At 39.8% G+C, this 21,798-nt stretch overlaps 1 protein-coding gene across 1 annotated transcript in view; it reads right to left on the minus strand.

Moving 5' to 3' along the window:
* Positions 1–6,810: 6,810 nt before the first annotated feature.
* LOC139726870 (uncharacterized) overlaps positions 6,811–21,798 on the minus strand; it is a 63,492-nt gene continuing 48,504 nt past the window's right edge. The window contains exons 14-19 of the mRNA XM_071637864.1: positions 16,779–17,374; positions 15,629–15,696; positions 12,213–12,347; positions 10,765–10,845; positions 9,909–10,042; positions 6,811–6,991 (exon numbers count right to left, since the gene is read on the minus strand). Coding sequence (XP_071493965.1) covers positions 6,811–6,991; positions 9,909–10,042; positions 10,765–10,845; positions 12,213–12,347; positions 15,629–15,696; positions 16,779–17,374 — 1,195 coding nt within the window. The remainder of the gene's footprint in view (positions 6,992–9,908; positions 10,043–10,764; positions 10,846–12,212; positions 12,348–15,628; positions 15,697–16,778; positions 17,375–21,798) is intronic.

Below are 21,798 nucleotides of genomic sequence, written 5' to 3' on the forward strand. Positions count from 1 at the left end.
TTCTACTGAAATATCACTTCCCCGCTAATAATTTTGATACAAAATTAATCTCCCACTGGTAATTTTGTTGCTCTTGATATTGACATAAGAATAACATTTTGGGTGATTTTGTACCAAATTACTGATTAAAAGAAAAAAAAAAATTATACTTGGTTCCTTCTGGTGCATCATAGCAAAAAACTGGACCATTGCCGTTCCCGTGCTCTGTGTAAATGTGCCCTAAGGCTCACACTTGCAGGAGAGTTTGCCATCAACCACAGTGAATAATGCGGAGAGAGAGAGAGAGCAGTTTAAATACACAAGTTTGCTGTAGATATTAAGTTCAACCATGGCTAACAAATTGGCTGAGAATGAACCGAACATTCCGTAGCAGGTAGCCCCTTCAAGCATACCCTAAACAACCATCCACACACACCCACACACACACTCACCCACACCCACACACACACATACACACACGCATACATACACAGGCGCAAACATACAACTCAATGAAGGCAACGTGGTGCACAACAATGGCAATAAAATAAAGATTTTAAAAAGTGCATTGCATTGGAGACACAAAGAATAAAATGTAATTCTTTTGATAGTTTGCGCACCAACTTACTGAGTGTGTGCCTTTATGGCGAAGGAAACAACAACATTCTAGTTGCTTTCAATTATATACCATAGGCTTAACATACACATAATTTCTTATCAATGACACTTCCTCATTAGAGTCATACAATAGCCATTAACATTGTTGAGGATATATGAGAGATACCCCAATTCTTGAATGCATTAAATCACCGAAACAGATCCAGTCATTGACCCAGACATAACAATATAAGAACAAATTGCACGTAAATGGAACAAGGAATATTGGCTAACAGGAAATTTGAATGAGGAAATAATCTCGAACATTTCATTAACATAAGAGTAAGCAGGAAATCTTTGAGTAGGCCTCTACTTTGTTGCCAACACAAGATACTTTCAATCTGAATCTGTGCAAACTGAACTTTGCCTATATTCTAGACTCTACATCATACTGGAAACGAGACGGCCTACAGATTGAACCAACTGCACTGCACGTATGCGGGCAAAGACGTATGTCATCATCGCTGGGGTGACAAGGACCTTATATCTCAAATATTGCTGAAAATCACTTTTGGGGATTTACTGTTAGATCATCAGATATGTGATGTCTTGTCCAAATCCTAGATGTCTTAGATGCCCCCAAAAGAAGTTACCACAGCAGGTCAAAGGAAAGGCAATCCCATTTGTTACAGTGCTCTAGCTGCCATGTTTGTTTGTTTGTCTGTTTTTTGCTCTCCTGAATATGTGGCATTGTTGAGATATGAGGTTTTGTTGCCCCAACTGCGATGTACAACAGTTACTACATTTTTTTTCTTGAGAAGAGCAGGCTCCCAAAGAAATTACACAAAGACAGCAGGCTGATTTGTCAGGAAGAAGACTCCTTTGTTATGACGGAGTTAAAGCTAAGCAACAGTTTGTAAAAGGTGTTACACATTCATGAGATACGGGGAGATGACTTTATGCAACAACAACCAAAAAAAAAAAAAAGAATTTAAAAGGAAAAGGTGTCAGAATAATGCCTCTAAGTCCATCAGAATATCCCTGGAGCCATAGAACCGTTGGAAAACAAAGCCATGATTTCTACATTTTGCTATTAAAGTCAAAATTGCAGCTAAACCAATGTCCAACCCCTCTTGAATGCCTCTGTGTACAGGTCCTATCAAAGCAGGCCAGTCTAAAATGCAGGAAATAATCACGAGAATATCCTACAGTGTATACGTATCATGCATAATTCAGTGACATACCTTGTGATATTTAAGGAGAAATGAACTCTACATTGTAATCTGATGGAAACAAAATACAAATACATTTACTGTATCCAAGAAGGCATCGCCATTCAGTAAATCTATCTCCAAGTTGATAACATGACTAAATAATAACTGATAACAATCATAAGGATGGTAAATGGAGAAAAAAACAATCAAGTACAGTAAATATAATATTTGAGATTCAACATTACTTTTTTGATACACAAAGCTGCACACCTTTTTCTGTCTGTCTATCTCTTTTTCCTTCCCCTTTTCTATCTATATTGTTAATTTAATTCTTTGCCATGCCTCTCATCATGAAAATCAACCTTCTTATTTTCATGATCAATGATAATTGCTAGTCAGTATTCTTTACCCTGCCCAGTGGACCCACCCATAGCCTATCATACGTTGTATACAACCTCTATACAACCTCTATACAACGTGGTACCTACAACGGGTGCTACAATTATGACACAAAATAGCTTTGAGAGTGATATACATGTACGTATGTATGACATGGCCATGAAGGGGGGGGGGATGGTAAAGAGGGTGGGGATGTAAGGGGTGTAAAGGAGAACAGAGTCACACATCAGAAAACTTAGCTTGTTGTGTACTGGTTGTGTACCTACAATCTCTCCCTAACATTAAGTTTAAAACGAAAACAGCCCATGAAAAGCATTTGTTGTTGTTGTTTTCAAATGAACCATCTTGTTACAGGACATAGGTATAGTGTATTCCTGTTATAATGAACATAGTTATAATGAAATTCTGGTTACAACGAAGTATCAAAAAATATTCAGGCCGCAACATTATCCACTCTATGTATTTTTATTGTTTACTTTGTATTTGTTCGGTTAAAATAAAATATCAATATAACGAAAGAAGACTGCCATTCCCGAGGACTTCGTTATAATGGGAGTCTACTGTGTGTTGATAGAACATTCATATGTCTTTTGGACTGTTGCATTTACCTAGTTCAGGATTCATTTCCAGTGTATACTTGGAATACATGTACATAAGCTTAAGCACCAGCAGTGTTTGCAATTTAAAAAAGGACTAGAACGGACAGCGATGGAACATGTATACTAGCACTACGTCTTTATCTCGCTATGTCTAGAAAATTATCCATGCAATTAAATTAATAAGCAGTAGGTACAGGAAAAGAAAACACAACAATGATAACAACAAAACAGGTGGAGAAGGGCTGTAAAACTTAATGGCCTTTGGATGAACAACACATCACATTCAACACAAATGAATATACACGTAACACTATAAAACAGATAATACACTTCATGCCTTGGACATACATTTGTATTTGTTACATTCTATTCTTAATACTTCTCTTTAACACTGCTGACTCTTGCTCATACTTCTGAGACAAAAAAAAAAGAGAAAGAAATCAAACAAACAAATACCCGAACAAACAAAAGATAAAACTTACATACATACCAGCCTCTCTCTCATTGTCCAAAAGTTATGAGTGGAGATTGCACAGTGCATTTCACATTTTATAAAAGTGCTTTCACCTCTACTGAAAGGGCAATGGTCAGATCACCTCTTACTGCTTTACAAGTGGAAAAGGGGGCCCTATATGTGAGGCCACTGCCCAAATTGCCTTTAAGTTATCTGCTTTCCTATGAAGGAATTAATCATGGCTAGAATTATATGTATGCCTGAAGTACAACCCAAAACAAAAGTACTGTGACTTGTTCATAGATACATTATATCCTTGTTGCTTTTGTTGTTGTCGTCAAATGTGAGCTGATAAACTGAGCGGCACGGCGGTTTATGCCAATTATGACTGTATAACAATGATTTTACATATTCTACGTATATCGTCTCCCCAGAATTCTTTATTTTCACAGAATAATTCCACAAGGGTTCTCACATAATGAGACAAGAAATAATAATGATGAGAAGAGAAAGTTACTATGTGATAAACAGTCTTGAATTGTCATTTTGGTTGTTGTAATGCAGATTCATTGCTAGCATAAAATATCAATATAACTTAATATGATTCAGTTTCATGGGTACAAGTATTTATCGTATCAGTTATCATGCGATATTGTGTTTTATTCATGACTGATATAATATCGTCTACTGCAACACCTACACTTGTTGTACAGGCACATGAATTATATATATAGTCTGTCATGTACATAGGTTGCATGTACATTGTTTTATCTGTTTTACACATAGTAATCACACAACAGAAAAGTTAATGATGTGGGGCATACAGTCATGGAATCGGTAAACACAATCTTGACGTTCTAATGGTATGGTACAGTTCGCGAGAGTTGGCATCAAAATTTCCAAGAAAATTTGAAGGGGAAAAAGCAGTGACAGAAATCTACAAATTTTGGTTCACAGACATAGATGTGAAACCAATGATAAATACAAACAACAAAACAAAAGGGAGAGAGAGAGAGAAAGAAAAAAAAAAGGAAGACAGAAAACTAATATTAAAAGAAGTGTGCTGCATACGAGTCAAGTTCATTGCCTGCACCTTCTTGTGCCAGTTTAAAAATCAAGGCAGAAAAATTGTCAATTACATACAATCGTACAAAATTGTTCACAACTACATGTGTCTGCTAAAAATGGCTCGTTTTCTGCTGCATGCGAGAATCTTGTAACCATGCAGTACGAGCAGTTGGGTGATTAGGGGTGGATGATACAGTATTGTACTTCTAGTGTTTTCATGAATCACTCATGTACATTCATATATTGTGTATGTGTTGTATTTCAGAGGGAGGGAGTGAAGAGGAGAATATCTAGAAATATTGCTTTATCCTGTTGCACAGTTAGTATGTCTTTCTCGTGGATTTAGATTGAATATTCACTTTTAGAGGCACATATACTTCTCTGGCTGTCAAAGTCATATTTAGTGTGGAGTATTAAGATGTGCGCTCTAATACTGTACACGCCATACGTTTGTGAGGGTTTTATTTTTGCAAATTTTGCGAGTAGGGTGCTATTCAGGAATTTAAAAACACATGAAAGTATCAACTCTGCTACCAATGTCAAAGTGACGAGCACACATGAACGACTCTATACATTACTGTTCTCCATGATCACGAATTTAACCACTCGCAGAATTGTCGGGAAATTCATGAAAAATTAATTATTAAATAACTGTTGTTGCTGAGTTGTACTGGACATTTAAACAGACTATCTGGTTCTTTGTGTATGCATAATGCATGCTTGTGGTGCTTGATGTCAAAATAGTACACAGGGCACAATAAGGAATGCTTAAAGGAGAAGACCTAACTCAGCAGAGCTGGCAAAGCCTAATGGAAACATTTCTTGTAGCTTCAAACTAATTTTGAATCAGTAACTAAAGCCCGCTGCACATTATACGATCCAACAGGTCGTACGACCTCAAGACCGGAAGTGTGACATCACCAGTCTTGCCAGTTTTCAGTCGTACGACTGGGTCTTTGCGCCAGTCGTAGAGATTTGACATGCTTAATTTCCACGACCGGTCGTGGGCTTTAAGCCAATCATGATACAGCATTATGCAAAGAGTATAGAAGTGCATGCAATGCACACTGTGTGCGCTTGTATACTCATTGGTGACCTACTGAAGCCAGAACGGTCATAAGACTAGTTGTAAGGTCAGGTCGTATAGTGTGCATTGCCAGGCCGTACGACCTGGTCTTATGGTCTTATATGCGATATAAGGTCGTATAGTCGTGAGTCGTATAGTGTGCGGCGGGCTTGAGAGTTGACCCTTCTGCAACTGAACGAGGAAAGCTTGAGCTGTGGAAAGAACTTTTAAACAAAGCATGCAACTTTGCATCAACAATTTTGCAAAGGTTGTAAAACATGTGTACACCTTTCATATTCAGCAGAACACCCTAGACCTTGCTTGGATTCCACAGATTTTCTGTGTCCTGCCATAAAAATATCACAGTTTATGGTTCAACGTTTGAGCTGTGAAAGGAAATTGGTGAACCTTTGCCAGAAAACGATACAAAGCCTCAGTACACAAACAAACAAACAAACACACACACTCCCACACACACACACACCCACACACATACACATCCACACCCACAGAAAGGCAAAGTGATCAACGTCCAAAGCTGACTGCTGCACAAATAAACACACACGAGAATGATCTGATCGTTACAGTGAAGAGCAAACCAACGAGAGCAAGTATCACCTACTAATATACCATGAAATAAAGTTATCGACCCCTTTTTCCTACTGACCTTCGATAATTCTGACCCAAAACCATCCACCATCCCGTGTCCCATACTACAACCAAAATGGGGAAAGCTCAAATTGTGGAAAGCACATTACCAAAGCATGCAAACTATGCATTTTTACAATTTCGTAAAGAAAGCCTGTGTACAACTGTAATATTCAGCAGAATGTGTACACTTGAATGCATGTCTCCACAACAAAATTTCACTATTAACAAAGCGAATTTTGAACAAGAAGAAGCAAATATCCCATGTATGACAGGTCGGTATTTAGTCTCTTTTTAGCATCACAGTTACGTGTAATTTAGATAATTATTTCATTACAATAAAGCGACTTCTACAAATGAGCAAATGTTATAAAGAGAGGGCTTTATGTTACGGCTCAGGGTACGTACGTAGGTATAATGCACAGCAACATCCAGCAACTACGTGATGCTACTTGTTGCTGCAAGAGTGTGGTTACTGGCCTTCCATGGATGCACCCATGATGACAAAAAAGTACAGATTTGTTTCCTCAGTGAAAGAGACCATTCTTGAGTTAGTCACAGCTGTTAATGCCTGTGGTTCTCCATGTACAACTGTACAGATCCTCAGACACTGTGCTCATGCATCTACGGGATTACCCAGCGTCGACACAGTCCAGCCATGACATAGCAGCCCCTTGAGAGTGAGTTTCAGCTATCTCCAGTAGTCAGGCTTGTGGGGGAGCTCCGGGTGGGGGCTTGGAAGGGGGGGGGGGGGTTTCGGAGACAGGGCGGAGGGGGAGGGACCAGCTAGCTGGCCGTGTTGGAGAAGGGTCGTAACCTCTCCAGCTGTATCTCCAGGGCAAGACGTTGGTCGGTCAGCGCTCGCAGCTCCTGCTGCATCTCGCCGTTGTGTCGGGAGAGCTTCGTGTTCTCCTCCTTCTCCTGGCGAATCCGCGCCTGCACAGACTTCTTGTTTCCCGTCCGCAGCCTGGATGGGTGGGGGGGGGGGGGGGGGGGGGGTCAAGAGGCAGAGGGACAAAAGAGGTGGAGGTGAGCTGTTTGCAATGCATAACAAGGGCAAAGTTTAGAGTAGGCAGCATACATTAGTGTCCTTTCCCTCATTACTACTTTAAATCTTGGGAGGAGGAAACATTAATTAAGTATCAGCCTTGATAATCATACTCCACAATCTTCAATAATGCCCCCGGTATCCTTAGGGGGAGAGGAATAAATACGGTTAGTAGAGGAGATCTTTAAAGTTGCTATTAAAAATGATGTGCAGATTTAGGAAAGCCGACCTTTGTGGTGACGACAGTTCTCTCGCAATATATTATAATCCATTATAAAAAATTCATTACAAATTATAAATGTTTTGATATTTTGGCAGAAGTGACAGAGGATGGCACAATGGATGGAAAAACCAGAGTAGAGTTTTGGGAAGTAAATCGTCCTCTGTCTGCTTTGATTACAGTGAGTATCTTAGTGTTATCTATTCTAATCCCGCACCACTTCCAAAATTCATACAAAGGTTGTTTTGTTTGCTTTTTTTTATTTCTCAGTCACAATTTACTTGAAATAACGTAAAACAAAGAAATCTACCATTTTTGCTTTTCAATTTCTTGCTTCAACTCTACAGAATCTGGTTACCGGTATATTTAGGAACACTTTTTCCCCGTCTGGCAAGATATTACAAAGTTGGCAAAGCAAAGAACCTATTTTGTTATGTATTCAGTTTATCAACATGTATCAATCTATTGATCAATTCATAAATTGCATATCACATGATGTATCTGTAGCCACATTCACATATTAGCTTACATATATATAATTTAAATTACATCTTATTTATTCTTTCCTTTTTATACAAGCTTGAATGAGGAAGAAAGATTCAATTGATTTATCTCCGGATGGAATTTGATCAGACTCTGGTGATATCAAGGGCCTGTTGCACAAAAGTTACTATTGTGGTAACTTTGCCATCCAATGGTAACTACCATGGCAACAATACTCAACAGCCAATCAAAATCAAGAATTCCATGGAAGTTACCACTGGATGGCAAAGTTACCATAATAGTAACTTTTATGCAATGGGCCCCAGATCTTGTGCACACCTAGTCTTGAGTTCTCTCAGTGATGAACACATTGCACGCCTGACCCAAATCCAAAGCAGGGGCTTAATCAGAGCCAGACCAGAGCCAGTTTAGAGCTAATGGCCCAGTCTGGACCAAAAAAGGCAGTATGAGAGAAGTATCTATTGGTCATTTCTTTCATTGATAAACAAGATGAATAATAAGACCTTACTTTTGGTATACTCTCATGCAAAGAGAAATCTACTGCTGAAGACCATAAAGAGACCAGTCGCGTGAGAGTAACCACGTGAAAATGGCAATGAGCCATAAAAACATGGACACACTCTTCAAGTAATGGCACCTTCATTGTACCCAAACATGATTAATGTTACCTTCCTGTACTACTACACTGTACATAATGAAAGTACTTTATCCTCCGCTTGCATGCCATACTTTGACGTGGCAGGGAGTCTGCTTTCATATACAGTGTACAATGTATCTACACTCTCCCTCTCCATTCTTTGCTTTCTTCTCCTTCTGCTCCTTGTTATCTTCTTTATCTATTTCCTTTCATGGCTCTATTTACTTTTTTTCTTGTTCTTTTTTGTCCAACTTCATCCTCCCAATTTACTCCACTTCCCTCTATCATCCTCTTTGCACTGATCATTGGTCTCTATTCCTCTAGAGGTCTATTGAGTTTTCAGTTGGTATACTAGTAACAAGGTATTGTATCATCACTACTATCATTCCATTGCCATCATCATCATCATCATCATTACCATCATCTTCACCATCATTATCATCTCCATCATCATCATTATCACCATCATCATCATCATCATTATCATCCCTATCACCATCACCATCATCATCACAATCATCTTCATCTTCATCATCAATGTCATCATCATCTGATATTCTCCATCATCACAAGCAGTAACATCATCATCACCTTCATCATTACAATCATCATCTTCATCATCACCATCACCATCATCACCATCATCATCACCATCATCACCATCATCACCATCATCATCCCCATCATTACATGTGTCACCATCACCATCACCATCACCATCACCATCACCATCACCATCATCACCATCATCACCATCATCATCCCCATCACCATCACCATCACCATCACCATCACCATCACCATCACCATCACCATCATCATCACCATCATCATCATCATCATCACCAACATCATCACCATTATCATCATCACCATTACCATCATCATCACCATCACCATCATCATCATCATCACCATCGCTACCATCACCATCACCATCATCATCACCATCATCATCATCATCATCACCATCATCATCACCATTATCATCATCACCATCACCATCATGATCACGATCACCATCATCATCATCATCACCATGGCTACCATCATCATCACGACATCACCTTCATTATCACCATCATCTTCCTCATACCATCATCACCTTTGTCATCATCACATCAATTTTGCAATAAAGCCCAAAATATAATGACCTATCACTGTTTTCCTCAATAAACCATAAAGGTAGATGGTTTAGTCTATAAACATTCTTATTATAACTATTGTTTACACTTTGTATATGAAACAATACTTAACACTGATAATACTGATTCAAATTTTTACCTTGGTTGTGTCTATCACTAACTCACATTTTAGAACTATTTTGAAGCACTACAGCTGGGTTTTTGTTTCATCTGCAAATGGTAAATAATGCCTTGAACAGTGGTCACGTAAAATTAATCCAAACACACAAAACATCACTGTCACGAGCAGCACTGTAGGTTCCTGGAGAAAGAAAGGGAGAGGTTACTCACTCTGCTACACCAAGGGGAACTGGAGCCGACATATGCCTCGTCCTCTCCTTGGAGAACTGCTCTCGTTTCCTCTCCGCGGCATCTGGGTCGCCCGAAGCGTGCCGCCCCTTGTTGCTCAAGCTGTCTGGTGATAACTGTGCAAGAAAAATATGGCCGTATGGTGAGCGATTTTGCATCAATACATTTGCAGCAGTGGTGAAATGTTGACACATTTACAGCGTCTAGTAAAGTGACGTTATGAATAAAAGTAGTATATGTGCTTTAGTGTGTCTAACATGCATATACATATAATTTCTTTGACTGCGGATTTATACAATGCATCTGGAATAAAACTAAAACTCATGTTACTGAAACAGTACTAACTACAAAAAAATTTGTATGTGTAACTACTACACTACAAGTACTACTACTTATTCTAGGGCATGCACTGACTTCAGCCTATGCCATCTCGGGTTCCATCATCACACACATGAACATTGTGCACATACGTGTAGTTGCACCTCCGTACTTGTCTATGGATGTACTCAGTTCACTATTGTTATCAAGGCCTGTGTTGTTCTTTAGTACACGGATGTCAATGACCCCACTTCTCCCTCTTCTTACAGTTCTCTGTTTAGACTCCCAGCAGTGTGAGGGAATCAGCAGATTGCTAATCCTCTCCATTATTACTGGGTAGTGGTAAGATTAGAGTAAGGATTAGGGTTAGAATTAGGGTTAGGGTTAGAGTTTGGGCTAGGGTTAGGATTAGGTTCAGGATTAGGATTAAGATTAGGGCCAGGGTCAGGGTCAGGGGTAATTGCCCAGGGGGTAATTGCCCTAGACCACAGAAAATATATTTGATACTGGTGTATCTCACCTGTTCACTGCCTTCTATTAAGTTCTCTTCGCTGGCTGACGGCCGTGGGGGCGGGACAGGAGGGAATGTCTGGTCCTGTGGCTGAGCAGAGATGGTTGAAAACTCTTCAAGGTTTGAGTCTCACAATGTGGCAGAGCATTACACTGGTCAAACATTTAACCCATTACTTCCCAAAGTCTGAAATTCCAATTCACTTTGTGCAAGACTCATTAGATTACTGAGGGCAACGGGTTCAGGAAGTACAACATCTAAAGTGTTAACCCGTTGAGGACGGGCTGATTTTGCTACAACACGCACTTCCCATAGACACTTTCCCGAGAGGCCCGAGTATACTTGGGCCTCGTCTTCAACAGTTTAAAAGTCCAGTTAGTGCTCATTTTAGTATACACAGATTTGTAGATATATGTCATTATCTTTATAAATGATTGCAAACATTGTATACTGCAACATTCTATTCTTGTAAAATCTTGTACTGTTTCTTCACTTTGCATCTTACAGTGACACTAATTCTATTCCCTAAGAACTTTGAACAAAGAGTTCACAGTGCACACTTTTAAATGCATGTTGTAGAGAACAATCTGATTTCTTCTCCCTTTGCTTTGAAATGCAGTTACCATGGCAGTAACCTGACCATAACCAATAACAAGTATTACATGGTTTAGTTATGACTGTGACAGTTACGGGTATTCTACTGCACAATAACTGCAAATGTCTTTATGAAATACATGTATAAAGGCAAAGGTGTGTTGCTGTGTTGTCTGCAAAGACACAGGCGACAGCCTGAAACGAAATATCACCCAATCTTAACCCACTGGAGATGTCCACTGTTTGCAAAGGACTTGATTCTGATTCTACTTGTCCATCAAGCAAAAACTCATTGTCCATGGAAGTAATGATTAATATACACATTACTCCTGGAATCAGCAATGTCATATCCATGGCATTATGTAGCAGTTGCAGATAAAATCTAGCATCTTCATCAAATGTATCACTCAGAGATGCCTTGAGCATGCAGAAAAATCAATATATCAGATAAAATGAATAAATCACTTGAATTGACACACTGTAAAGCAAGATATTTTCGCGGCATGAAATTTTTGTGAATTGGTGACGACGGCCTTCGCAGCATGAAATTTTCTCAAATTACCACTGGCATTCAATTCATATAGTGCAGACAAGAACTTCTGCATGTACTATAATTTTGCAAATTCTGGCTCTCGCGAAATTCGCAAAATTAAAACGCACGCAAACATTTCTGGTTTTACAGTGTACCAGTGGGAGACAATTTCATTTTACATCACGCTTGATTCCTTCATGCCATTTCAATGCAACACAGGCATAAAGCAAGAAACTTTCTCCAAACAACAACACACAAGCCGCCAGAAGAGGGCGGCTTCCTTGCGATTTCAGCAATTCCCGCAGGAGAGACTGTCAGCAGAACTCACCACCTTGTTGTTGCAATCGAGTGACACGCCACGCCTGTCGGCTTTCAGACTCGACGATTTCGTCTTCATCGCCTCAAACTTGCTGAAGTCTGCAAAGCCAGGCTCCATCGACACATCCATGCTCACAGCTTTGCTTTGCTGCACAACAAAAGATGAAAATAAATAGATACATGTAGATGGATAAAGATATAGAAAGATAGATATATAGATAGATAGATAGATAGATAGATAGATAGATAGACAGATAGATAGATAGATAGACAGATAGATAGATAGATAGACAGATAGATAGATAGATAGACAGATAGACAGATAGATAGATAGATAGATAGATAGACAGATAGATAGATAGATAGATAGATAGATAGACAGACAGATAGATAGATAGATCTTAGATATACATTTCAGAAAAATAGATGTACATTTAAAAAGATAGATATATTTATTTTAGAAAGATAGAGAGATTACAGACAGGCAGATAGAGGAGAGAGAGAGAGAGAGAATGAAAGGTATATCTTTTTCAGTATCAAAAAGATCTATCACAACTGGCCTTGTGCAGTGAAATCAACACACTGAAGCTGATCATTCCACTCACTGCCTTGTACATTTCAACCCTAAGTTGGCAAAGCGTACCCATGGGTGTTACACGTCCTAACTTCTAGACAGTATAATATGAATACAACCCTACAAGATAACGCAGTAAAAAGAATGTCATAGATCGTGATGAGGATGATGACACCGATGGCAGTGGTATCTACAGTGGCATCATCATTGTCATCATCTCCTTGCATATAAACAGCAATAATGATAATGACAATGATACCAGAGGCAGTAACATCGCCCATTTATCCATCATGGTTGAATGCCAGCCAGACGAAGCTGAAGAAGTGACTTGAATGAGTCACAAAACTGTTCTTGCTCTGATTTACACAAGTTAAGTACAGTTGAACAGATTTATACGCACACTTTTATCATACCACCTGGATGAATCAAAATCTACATCGATACCACACAGTAAAAAACAAGAACAAAAAGAACAGAAAAGGTATTATACATAAAGATATGTTTTTATACAGTGCAATTCAACTCAAAAGTAGGTTCTAAAAGCGCCTTTATATACACAAATGTCCATAGAAAGTAACAACTGAAATGGAAACCACATAACATAACGGTATAATTGTAGAACATTGTATACTCATGAAATTACTGAGAGTTGCAAGCTAAATGAAATAAGTGGGTTTACAACTGTTTTTTAAACAGTTCAGGATTTGAGATCTTGGGATCTGAGTGACATACATATCATTATGCAATCAACACTGCGAGAAGTCTCTCCACCTATAAAAGGAAACTGCAACACCTAAAGAATACATGCATGGAAAACTGGCTTCGATCAGAATGAAACTTGACGCTGGAAACTACTTTTCCTGCGATAGTATCTACTTCTACAAAAATAAAGCGAAAGTCACTTCTACCCTCAGTCTATGATCCATTTTTGTCCAATTGGTCAAACCAATCCCTATATTCTCGCTATCTGACACAGGACGCGACATAATTATCCAATATCGCTGATGCCGGCCACTCGTCAAATTAATGCCAAGGATTTCCTAATTGGCTCCCGCAAACTATTTCCTGTCCGATAGAAACTACCGCGAGTTTGACTGCCACTTCCACCTTGATCGCTTGAAGATTGTCTCACGCAGCAAACTATATCAGAGCTAGCCATTCAGTCAAAATATGCGCACAAAAATATGCCATCTCAACGGCCAGAACGATATTTTAGCAGTTGGTACAGCAGACACTGTGGAGGTATCTGGCACAAAACAATCTGCTGGGTCATATACCACAACATGCCGAGAGACGTATCTCGCACTGACTAAAAGAACGGAGACTGACAGCGGACAAAGGGAACATGATTACACTACAAATGTATTTTCACTTTCAGAGTGGGCGAAACTCAAGAGATGTCAAATCATCTTTGGAGATTTATGACACTGTGTCGTAACTCAGCGTGAAGAAAAAATTGAATAAAGCTGGACGCTACAATTGCAGCTTTCACTTCCTAAGTTTCCACTGATTCCAGGCAAGCTACACTTGAGTGCGGTTTTGATTGTCTGTGCTTTACATGCACATTTTAGTTCCTTTTTGGCCTTGTTGGCAACGTTGATTTGGTGATTAATACACACAATGTACTGAACACACCATAAGAACATCAAGAATGTTTACTGATATACAGTCAAACCCATCTCTTATGTAGTAGCCATCCAATCTACATTGTACATGTGCACAGTGGCCATTTGCTGCATGATATGCCGCAGTACAAATTACCCCCAAAGAGAAGCTACTGTATGGGTTAAGGACACTCCATACAGTGGCCAAATGTCAAATGTGGCCAGCAGCAACTGAACGTGGTCTTTCCTGGTCAATATCTCACATGTCTACATTGGCCATAGACTCCAGGCTAAGTGTTGTGTGTGGGAGTTCTAATTACATTGTACTGTAGTTACTATAATTTCTAGTCAAAAGGGGCCTGAGCTTTCGATCCTAGCAGAATCTTCGTAAGAGGCAACAATGTCATTTTGCCTCTGACAAAGATTCTGCTTGGATCGAAAGCTCAGGCCCCTTTTGACTCCATTCTACTGCACTGGCTCGCCACTATTGGATAAGCAGTCTTCAGCAGCTTTTTTTTTTTTTTTTTTTTTGCTACTATAATTTCTGTAAGGCCATTTGTGTCTAACATGACATACATGTACTACCATTGTCTACTTCTTTCTTTTTGCTTCTTTTTTTTTTTCATCAAAGGCACACCAGGTTTCAAACTACAGTTAAGTATAAGACACCCTAAAATGATGCCCAGTTTTTGCACCCATTGATTTTTGAGACATTTCTGTTGGAGTGCCCAATGACCTTTTTGCACTCATAAATGTACAATAAACATGTACACGACACATACTACTGAGGAAGATATTGCTTGGAAAAAGAAAAAATCTAATCCTTTATAACATGACTACAGTGAGACTGAAAAATGTTTGCATAGGATCTGTATATCCCAAGCTCTACTGATCCTTGATAACCTTCTGACACTCAATCTGCAGGTAACGTACCTCCACCTGCCAGGCTGTAGAATCCAGTTTGACTTTGGAGGCACTGCAGTAGAGTGGATAATGCTCTTAAAAAGAGACTTTCAAAACTCATAGTCACGAGTTCAAATCCGGCCTGGTGCTTACATCTATCGGCAAGGCGTTTACATCAACATTGTCTCTCTTTATCTAGGTGTATCAAAACTGATAAGTAGAAATGCTGCGGTAATAACAGCGGAAATGGTCCTCTGGTGAGAGCAGAACATACAAATACATTGTAAACCCCCCCCCCCCCCCCCCCCCCCCCCCCCCGGTCAAGACTTGGACTGCGCCAGAGTTTACCTGAACTTGTTGTGCCGTCGGTCTTGGAGGTATGACAGGCCTTGGCGATGAGGTGCTGCCCGACTTTTCTAAATATCGAAAGACAGTTTCATTTTTGTTCAAAAACAGTTAGCAATTCATGAATACAAGAGAAATGATACGAACACTGTTGATAGAAACCCATAAAGGAACATACATGTATTTTTCCTCGGTCATACTGCATGAAGATCAAGAAATTTAGAGAGAATTGCTGGTGATTGCAGGCACAATTAGCAGAAACAGGAACATGAAGGAAGGCATTAAAATCAGTCTCTACCCAATCAGAAGCAAGCCATCTGAACTTAGCAATCAAATTTAAAGAGAAGGCTTCGGTCCATCGAGCACGGGGCATGAATGCGGGCACAGAGCAATGGATCACAGCTACCACGGATTTGATGATTGATTTGACAGGTTTGACAATGCACTGTGTTACAACAAGAAGGAGATGCGGCAACAACACGGCAACATTTCATCTCAGCACAATGACAAAGAGATATCTTGGTTCTGACAAAGAATATGAATGCAATCACTTTTTCTTACGCTTGAATTTTGAGCCACGAAAACATTTACGTACTACCCCCTTTACTCTCATGTATCAACGAAGACAGGACCATTTGCATGCAACATATTCAAATACTCAGAACTTGAAACCTGTACCCTGTCAAACTGAGTTATGTGCATATTATGTTTTGTGTCATCAGCTATATATACCGATACATCTATACAAGTTTTGGTATCAGAGGTAACTTTTGGAAGCATAACTTCCTCTTTTGATTACATCTGCCAGTCCCACTCTGCTCTACAGGTGATACTGCATGGATGGTGACTGGTAAACTGTACTTCAATTTGGCCACTGCAACAGTGTGAATCGCAAGTTTGCAGATTTATCTTGCTTGACACACACACATACAATCATACAGAGTAGGAATGCTGTACTCCGTTTACCAGAGGCATGCTGGGAATGGCACACTTAACAATATGAATACATTGAGCGCACAAGTACAGTGTATGGATAAATGAATGAACATGACCTTTTAGTTTTCAAACATGGTTTATAGATATCATTCATAGTTGAACATGCCTAATCACAGCTGAGCATAGTCATAAGGGAGAGGAATTCTATTAAGCTTACCACCTTGGAACACAAGATTCAGATCGAGAGAGTTAGACCGTGAATGATTGCGCTGCTTTCGTGGGGGTGGGGGAGGGGCTGGCAGAGCAGTCCCTTCTGGTTTGGGGAGGGGTAGAGACCCCTCCGCCGCCAGGGTAGCATTCAGTGACTCCGACGGCCTAGGGCGGGGCAGGGAGGCACCTGAGAATGGCACCCCACCCTGGGGGTCTGTCGCATTGGGGCGGGGCTGGTTCTGTCCTTCTAGCTTCTTCATGTCTCTGGCCGACAGGAGGGCAGGGAGGACAGCTTGGGAAGACTCAGCCGACTTTTCCACTGAGGATGCCCTGCCCTCCTCAGTCGTCCCCTGGGGGAGGGCGAGGCGCAGGGAATCAGAGGGAAGGGCCGCACCGTTGCTCCCCTGCAGTGAGGAGTTCTGCGGTACGGCATCGTGGACGATGTGGTGGAACTGCTTGGCCCCGCCCTGTTTCTTGGGCTGTGGGCGGGGCAGGGTGGCCGCCCGCTCTGCCACTGTCACATTCTCCGCCCGCGCCTTCTGCTGACGACTAATGGCCAGACGTTCAACTCGCTGTGTCCTGCTCGTCACACCTGAATGAGACCTGTACCGATAAACGCACCTTGCAACATCAACCCAACTCTTCAACGTCTTCAATAGAATTGAACAACGCTGGTGCCATTTCTCAAAATTAGTGTTCAGTACTTCATGTCTCTACACTATGGGGCTACAAACAATATGTCACTGATAATAAGAAAACAAATATTGACTAAAAATAAAATCATAATTCTAAGATATTTTCTAAATCTCTTGAATTACCCACAGCATGTCTATGGACATATCCACAAATTTGCCAAAACTTCTAGCATTTACAATTGCATACAATATAATGATAAAGGGCATGTTGTAATTCAAATGTGTTGCTTGTAGTGAGTGCAACTGTGTAGCACATATTAAAGGTCTGTGGGAGTTAGACTAAGTTGAACAAGAGACCCGCGGGTCCAGCGCTCACCTGAGTATCGCAAGTTCACTTTTCACGCAGTCACTAATCTAAATTACCCACAGCTCTACCAAAATTTGACCAGACATTCTCAAGTAGAAGATGAACATGTACAATAAGGTCCCAAATTCGGACCTCCCCACCCCTCCCCCCTGCCCGCAAGGGGGGCACCCCTGGATCTGCTATCAAACAAACTTGAAACTACAGTCATTAATGTACTAACTCATAGTATTAACTTAGCTCTATCACTTCTGATTCTAGAGAAGATTTTTAAAGATTCCTTAATTTTGGGAGGTTTGGGTCCCTTGGGCCCTCCAGGTGGGACATGGTGCCCATTTGAACAAATTAAGATCCTGCACCCCTAGGGATGCTACCTGCCAAGTTCGGTGAAAATGGATCATGGGGTTCTCATGAAGGAGATAAAAATTTACAATGTAGGCCCCATTAGGACCCCTCCCCATCCCCCTCCCCTGGGTCCCAAGGGGGGCACCCCTGATTCCACCATGAACAAATTTGAAGCTACAGTCATCAATGAACTATCTCATAGTATTAACTTAGCTCTATCACTTCTGGTTCTAGAGAAGAAGATTTTTAAATGAAAGAAAGATATCCTTTAGAGGGATGAAGGTTCAGGTGTGAGTTTCTTCAGTTTGTCTCCCTCTACAAATAAAATTTGTTGAGATCGCAACTGCTGATCTGTAAATTAACAAACATGTCGGAAAAAAGGAACCAGTGGGACTCGAACCTGTCATCTACTGCTTTCCAAGCAGCGACACTACCACCAGGCTGTCCCTGGTTGCCAGCAGTGACACGATGAACATGGAACAAATACCCAAGCTCCGAAATTCTGACATTGTTATGTCAGAATTTCGGGACAGCCTGGTGGTAGTGTCGCTGCCCGGAAAGCAGTAGATGACAGGTTCGAGTCCCACTGGTTTGTTTTTTCCGACATGTTTGTTAATTTACAGATCAGCAGTTGCGATCTTAACAAATTTAATTTGTAGAGGGAGACAAACTGAAGAAACTCACACCAGAAGATCTTTAAAGATACCTTAATTTTTTTTTTTTTTGGGGGGGGGGGTTTGGGGCCCCCTGGGGCCCCCCTGGATGGGGCATGGTGCCCATTTTAACAAATTGAGATCCTAACCCGCTAGGAATGCTACCTACCAAGTTTGGTAAAAATCCATCATTTGGACCCCCCCCCCCCCCCCCCGCCCTAAGGGGGGCACCCCTGGATCTGCCATGAACAAACTTGAAACTACAGTCATTAAGGTACTAACTCATAGTATTAACTTAGCGCTATCACTTTTGGTTCTAGATAAGAAGATTTTTAAAGATTCCTTAATTGGGGGGGGGGGGCCCCCCTGGGTGGGGCATGGTGCCCATTTTAACAAATTGAGATCCTAACCCCCTTAGGACGCTACCTGCCAAGTTTGGTGAAAATCGGTCTTGGGGTTTTCAAGAAGAAGATGAAAAGGTAAAAAGTTTACGCACGACGCACGAGGGACGCCGGACGCCGGACGAAGAGCGATCGCAATAGCTCACTTGAGCCTTCGGCTCAGGTGAACTAAAAATCTACAGAGTGATTGGCAATTGACAATAGCTACATTTGAAACAGCCAGAAGTGTTGTTCAACTGAAAATCTGCCTGTTAATGCAAGCGTATCATATTTTGTTGCACTGATAATATCAACTGAAAATATCAACTGAACAACAAACTTTATTTCTAAAGAACACTCTCTCCTTAAGATATCCAAGAGTTATCTTAAAACAAAGACGCAACTTTGGAATTAGGTGTATCTGGCAGCTGAACAGCAAACCATAATGATTAGAAATGGTCTATGGAATCATTATGTTGCTTTGCAACCCCACCAAAAAAAAAAAAATAATGATAATAATAATGGCATTAAAAGGTTAAGAACTCAAATGCATATATAGTAGCTTGCTCAGGAATTAAATCAATGTAATGCCTATATACCTATATTGAGCTGCAATGATTTTATCTTCTTTGCTTTCTTTTTTCAAGACTGTCATTAGTATATATGCTACAATAGGGCTGGTAATTTCCATAATCACCAGTTTTACTTTCTATATGTGACCCTGCTCCACAAAACCAACAAAAAGTCGCCAGACATGGATTTTCAGTTGAGGGCAGATTCTGAAAGAGCAGACTCTAAGCTTTAAAATGATGTATAACTCAATTCAAATGGACTCTCCTAACCTATCTAAGTATTTGAAAGAAAGCACACACTCTGGAAAAGTGTGAACTGAGGAAAGAGGCTCTGAAGTACAGGGTCTATTCAAGTGCTTAATCTTTAGTAAGTGGTGCTAGGTGTACTTGTTTGGTGAATGGGACAAAAAACAGGATGTAAATCACAACAACAATGAAGGGATTATCAGATTAAGCTGAAATTGAGCATGCTCTATTAACACACTCTGTCCATGATTACAGCCAACTTTCAAAGAGGTAGCATTACTCTTTCAAGAGTTAGTAGAGTTGTGTTAAGTGGAGAGCTTGCATAGGATTTTTCAAGAAATGAAAATATAAAAGACATACCTGATCAAACTATTCTACCAAAAAAAGGGTTGTAGAAAAACTGCAGAAAATCCACTTTTCCATTCATTTTAGGATTTCAAACTCAAGAATATAGAATACAAATGTAGCTTTCTCAGAAAATGTGAAAAACTCAAAATTGACTTGGTTGATCTCTTTCACCTTTTTTGAGTCCTGATGTAAAATCAAGGAGTGTGACTTTTTGTTGGTTTTGTGATGCACGGTCACATATTGGGGATGCAAGGAAATCAAGTGAGTTGTTGTGGAGACTGTCAATCTCATCCTGTCAGGTGTAAAAGGGCTTATAAGACATTTATGCCTTTATAACACACGGAATAAACACAGCAAAATTAACACTGCACCCTTTTACCTCTAGCATGACAGATAGATTATCAAAACACAGTACACTGGAGTAAAGATTAAAAAACAAAAAACAAAACTAAAACGATGAAAGTGCTGGATATTCAATGAGTCAGATGTTAGTTACCCACCTCATACCAGAAAACCAAATCTAAAATTAAGGATTATTTGATTCAGTAAAGATTGAAGACAACTACGAAGATCTCTTGCAAACTAGAACATCTCTTACATTGTAAGTGTCCACTTAAACAACAGAAAAACCAAATGCTATGCTCTTTGCTTTAATACCATGTTTTCAAAAGTCTCTGGTACCAATGTCACTACAGACCATTGTCAAATGTGAACTGACTTTAATATATATATACAAGCAGTGCATGAATGACAGGGTCTCATTTGTACTAAACTCAATACAGGTTGGGCAAATCATACTATCGTTATTTTTGCATTTATATATGTACAATGTAAGAGTTTGCACCGTGCTCTCAATTAACATCTCAACGACATAACATTTACATATGTGCATTTATGATAAGGAATGCATCAAATTAATAATCATACACCATAACATCCTACATGTGTCATTAGTTACACAAGGTGAAAGTGTTAAAATACTTGAAATTAAATTGATTTAAATTACTTAAAGTATGTGCCATTACAATCAACGAATAATTAATCACTGTCTGTTGATAATGACTGAATATGATACTAAAAAAAAAGATCTCTTCAGTGGCGCATTATCTGTCACGCCTACTCATGCCATGTTAGTAAGTGAAATGCACATTAGTAGAACCTTCCAAAAACACGCAAAAAAACGATGAAAAAATACACAATACTCCATGAAAAATATTCATATTAGCAGGAGTAACCCCTCATCACAATACCCTGACAAAGCCACGCTCATCAACATTGAGAAAACTCAAAAGTTCAAAGATTCAACTGAAGGGGGAGAACAAATTTGACCTTTGTTCCAGAAGTAAGAACTTTGACATTTGAACTATAAACTCATGTAGAAATTTCTAAGTTGAGGAAGGTTATAAAAATCTGAAAAATTGCAGGTTTTCACAAAGTATACTATTATGCTGCCTTGAATCAAGTAATTGTGTTTAAATGTCTAA

The sequence above is a fragment of the Diadema antillarum genome, unplaced genomic scaffold (assembly GCF_040938485.1).
Source record: "Diadema antillarum isolate AM-2024a unplaced genomic scaffold, OU_Dant_1.0 seq00000103_RagTag, whole genome shotgun sequence".
Taxonomy (NCBI): domain Eukaryota; kingdom Metazoa; phylum Echinodermata; class Echinoidea; order Diadematoida; family Diadematidae; genus Diadema; species Diadema antillarum.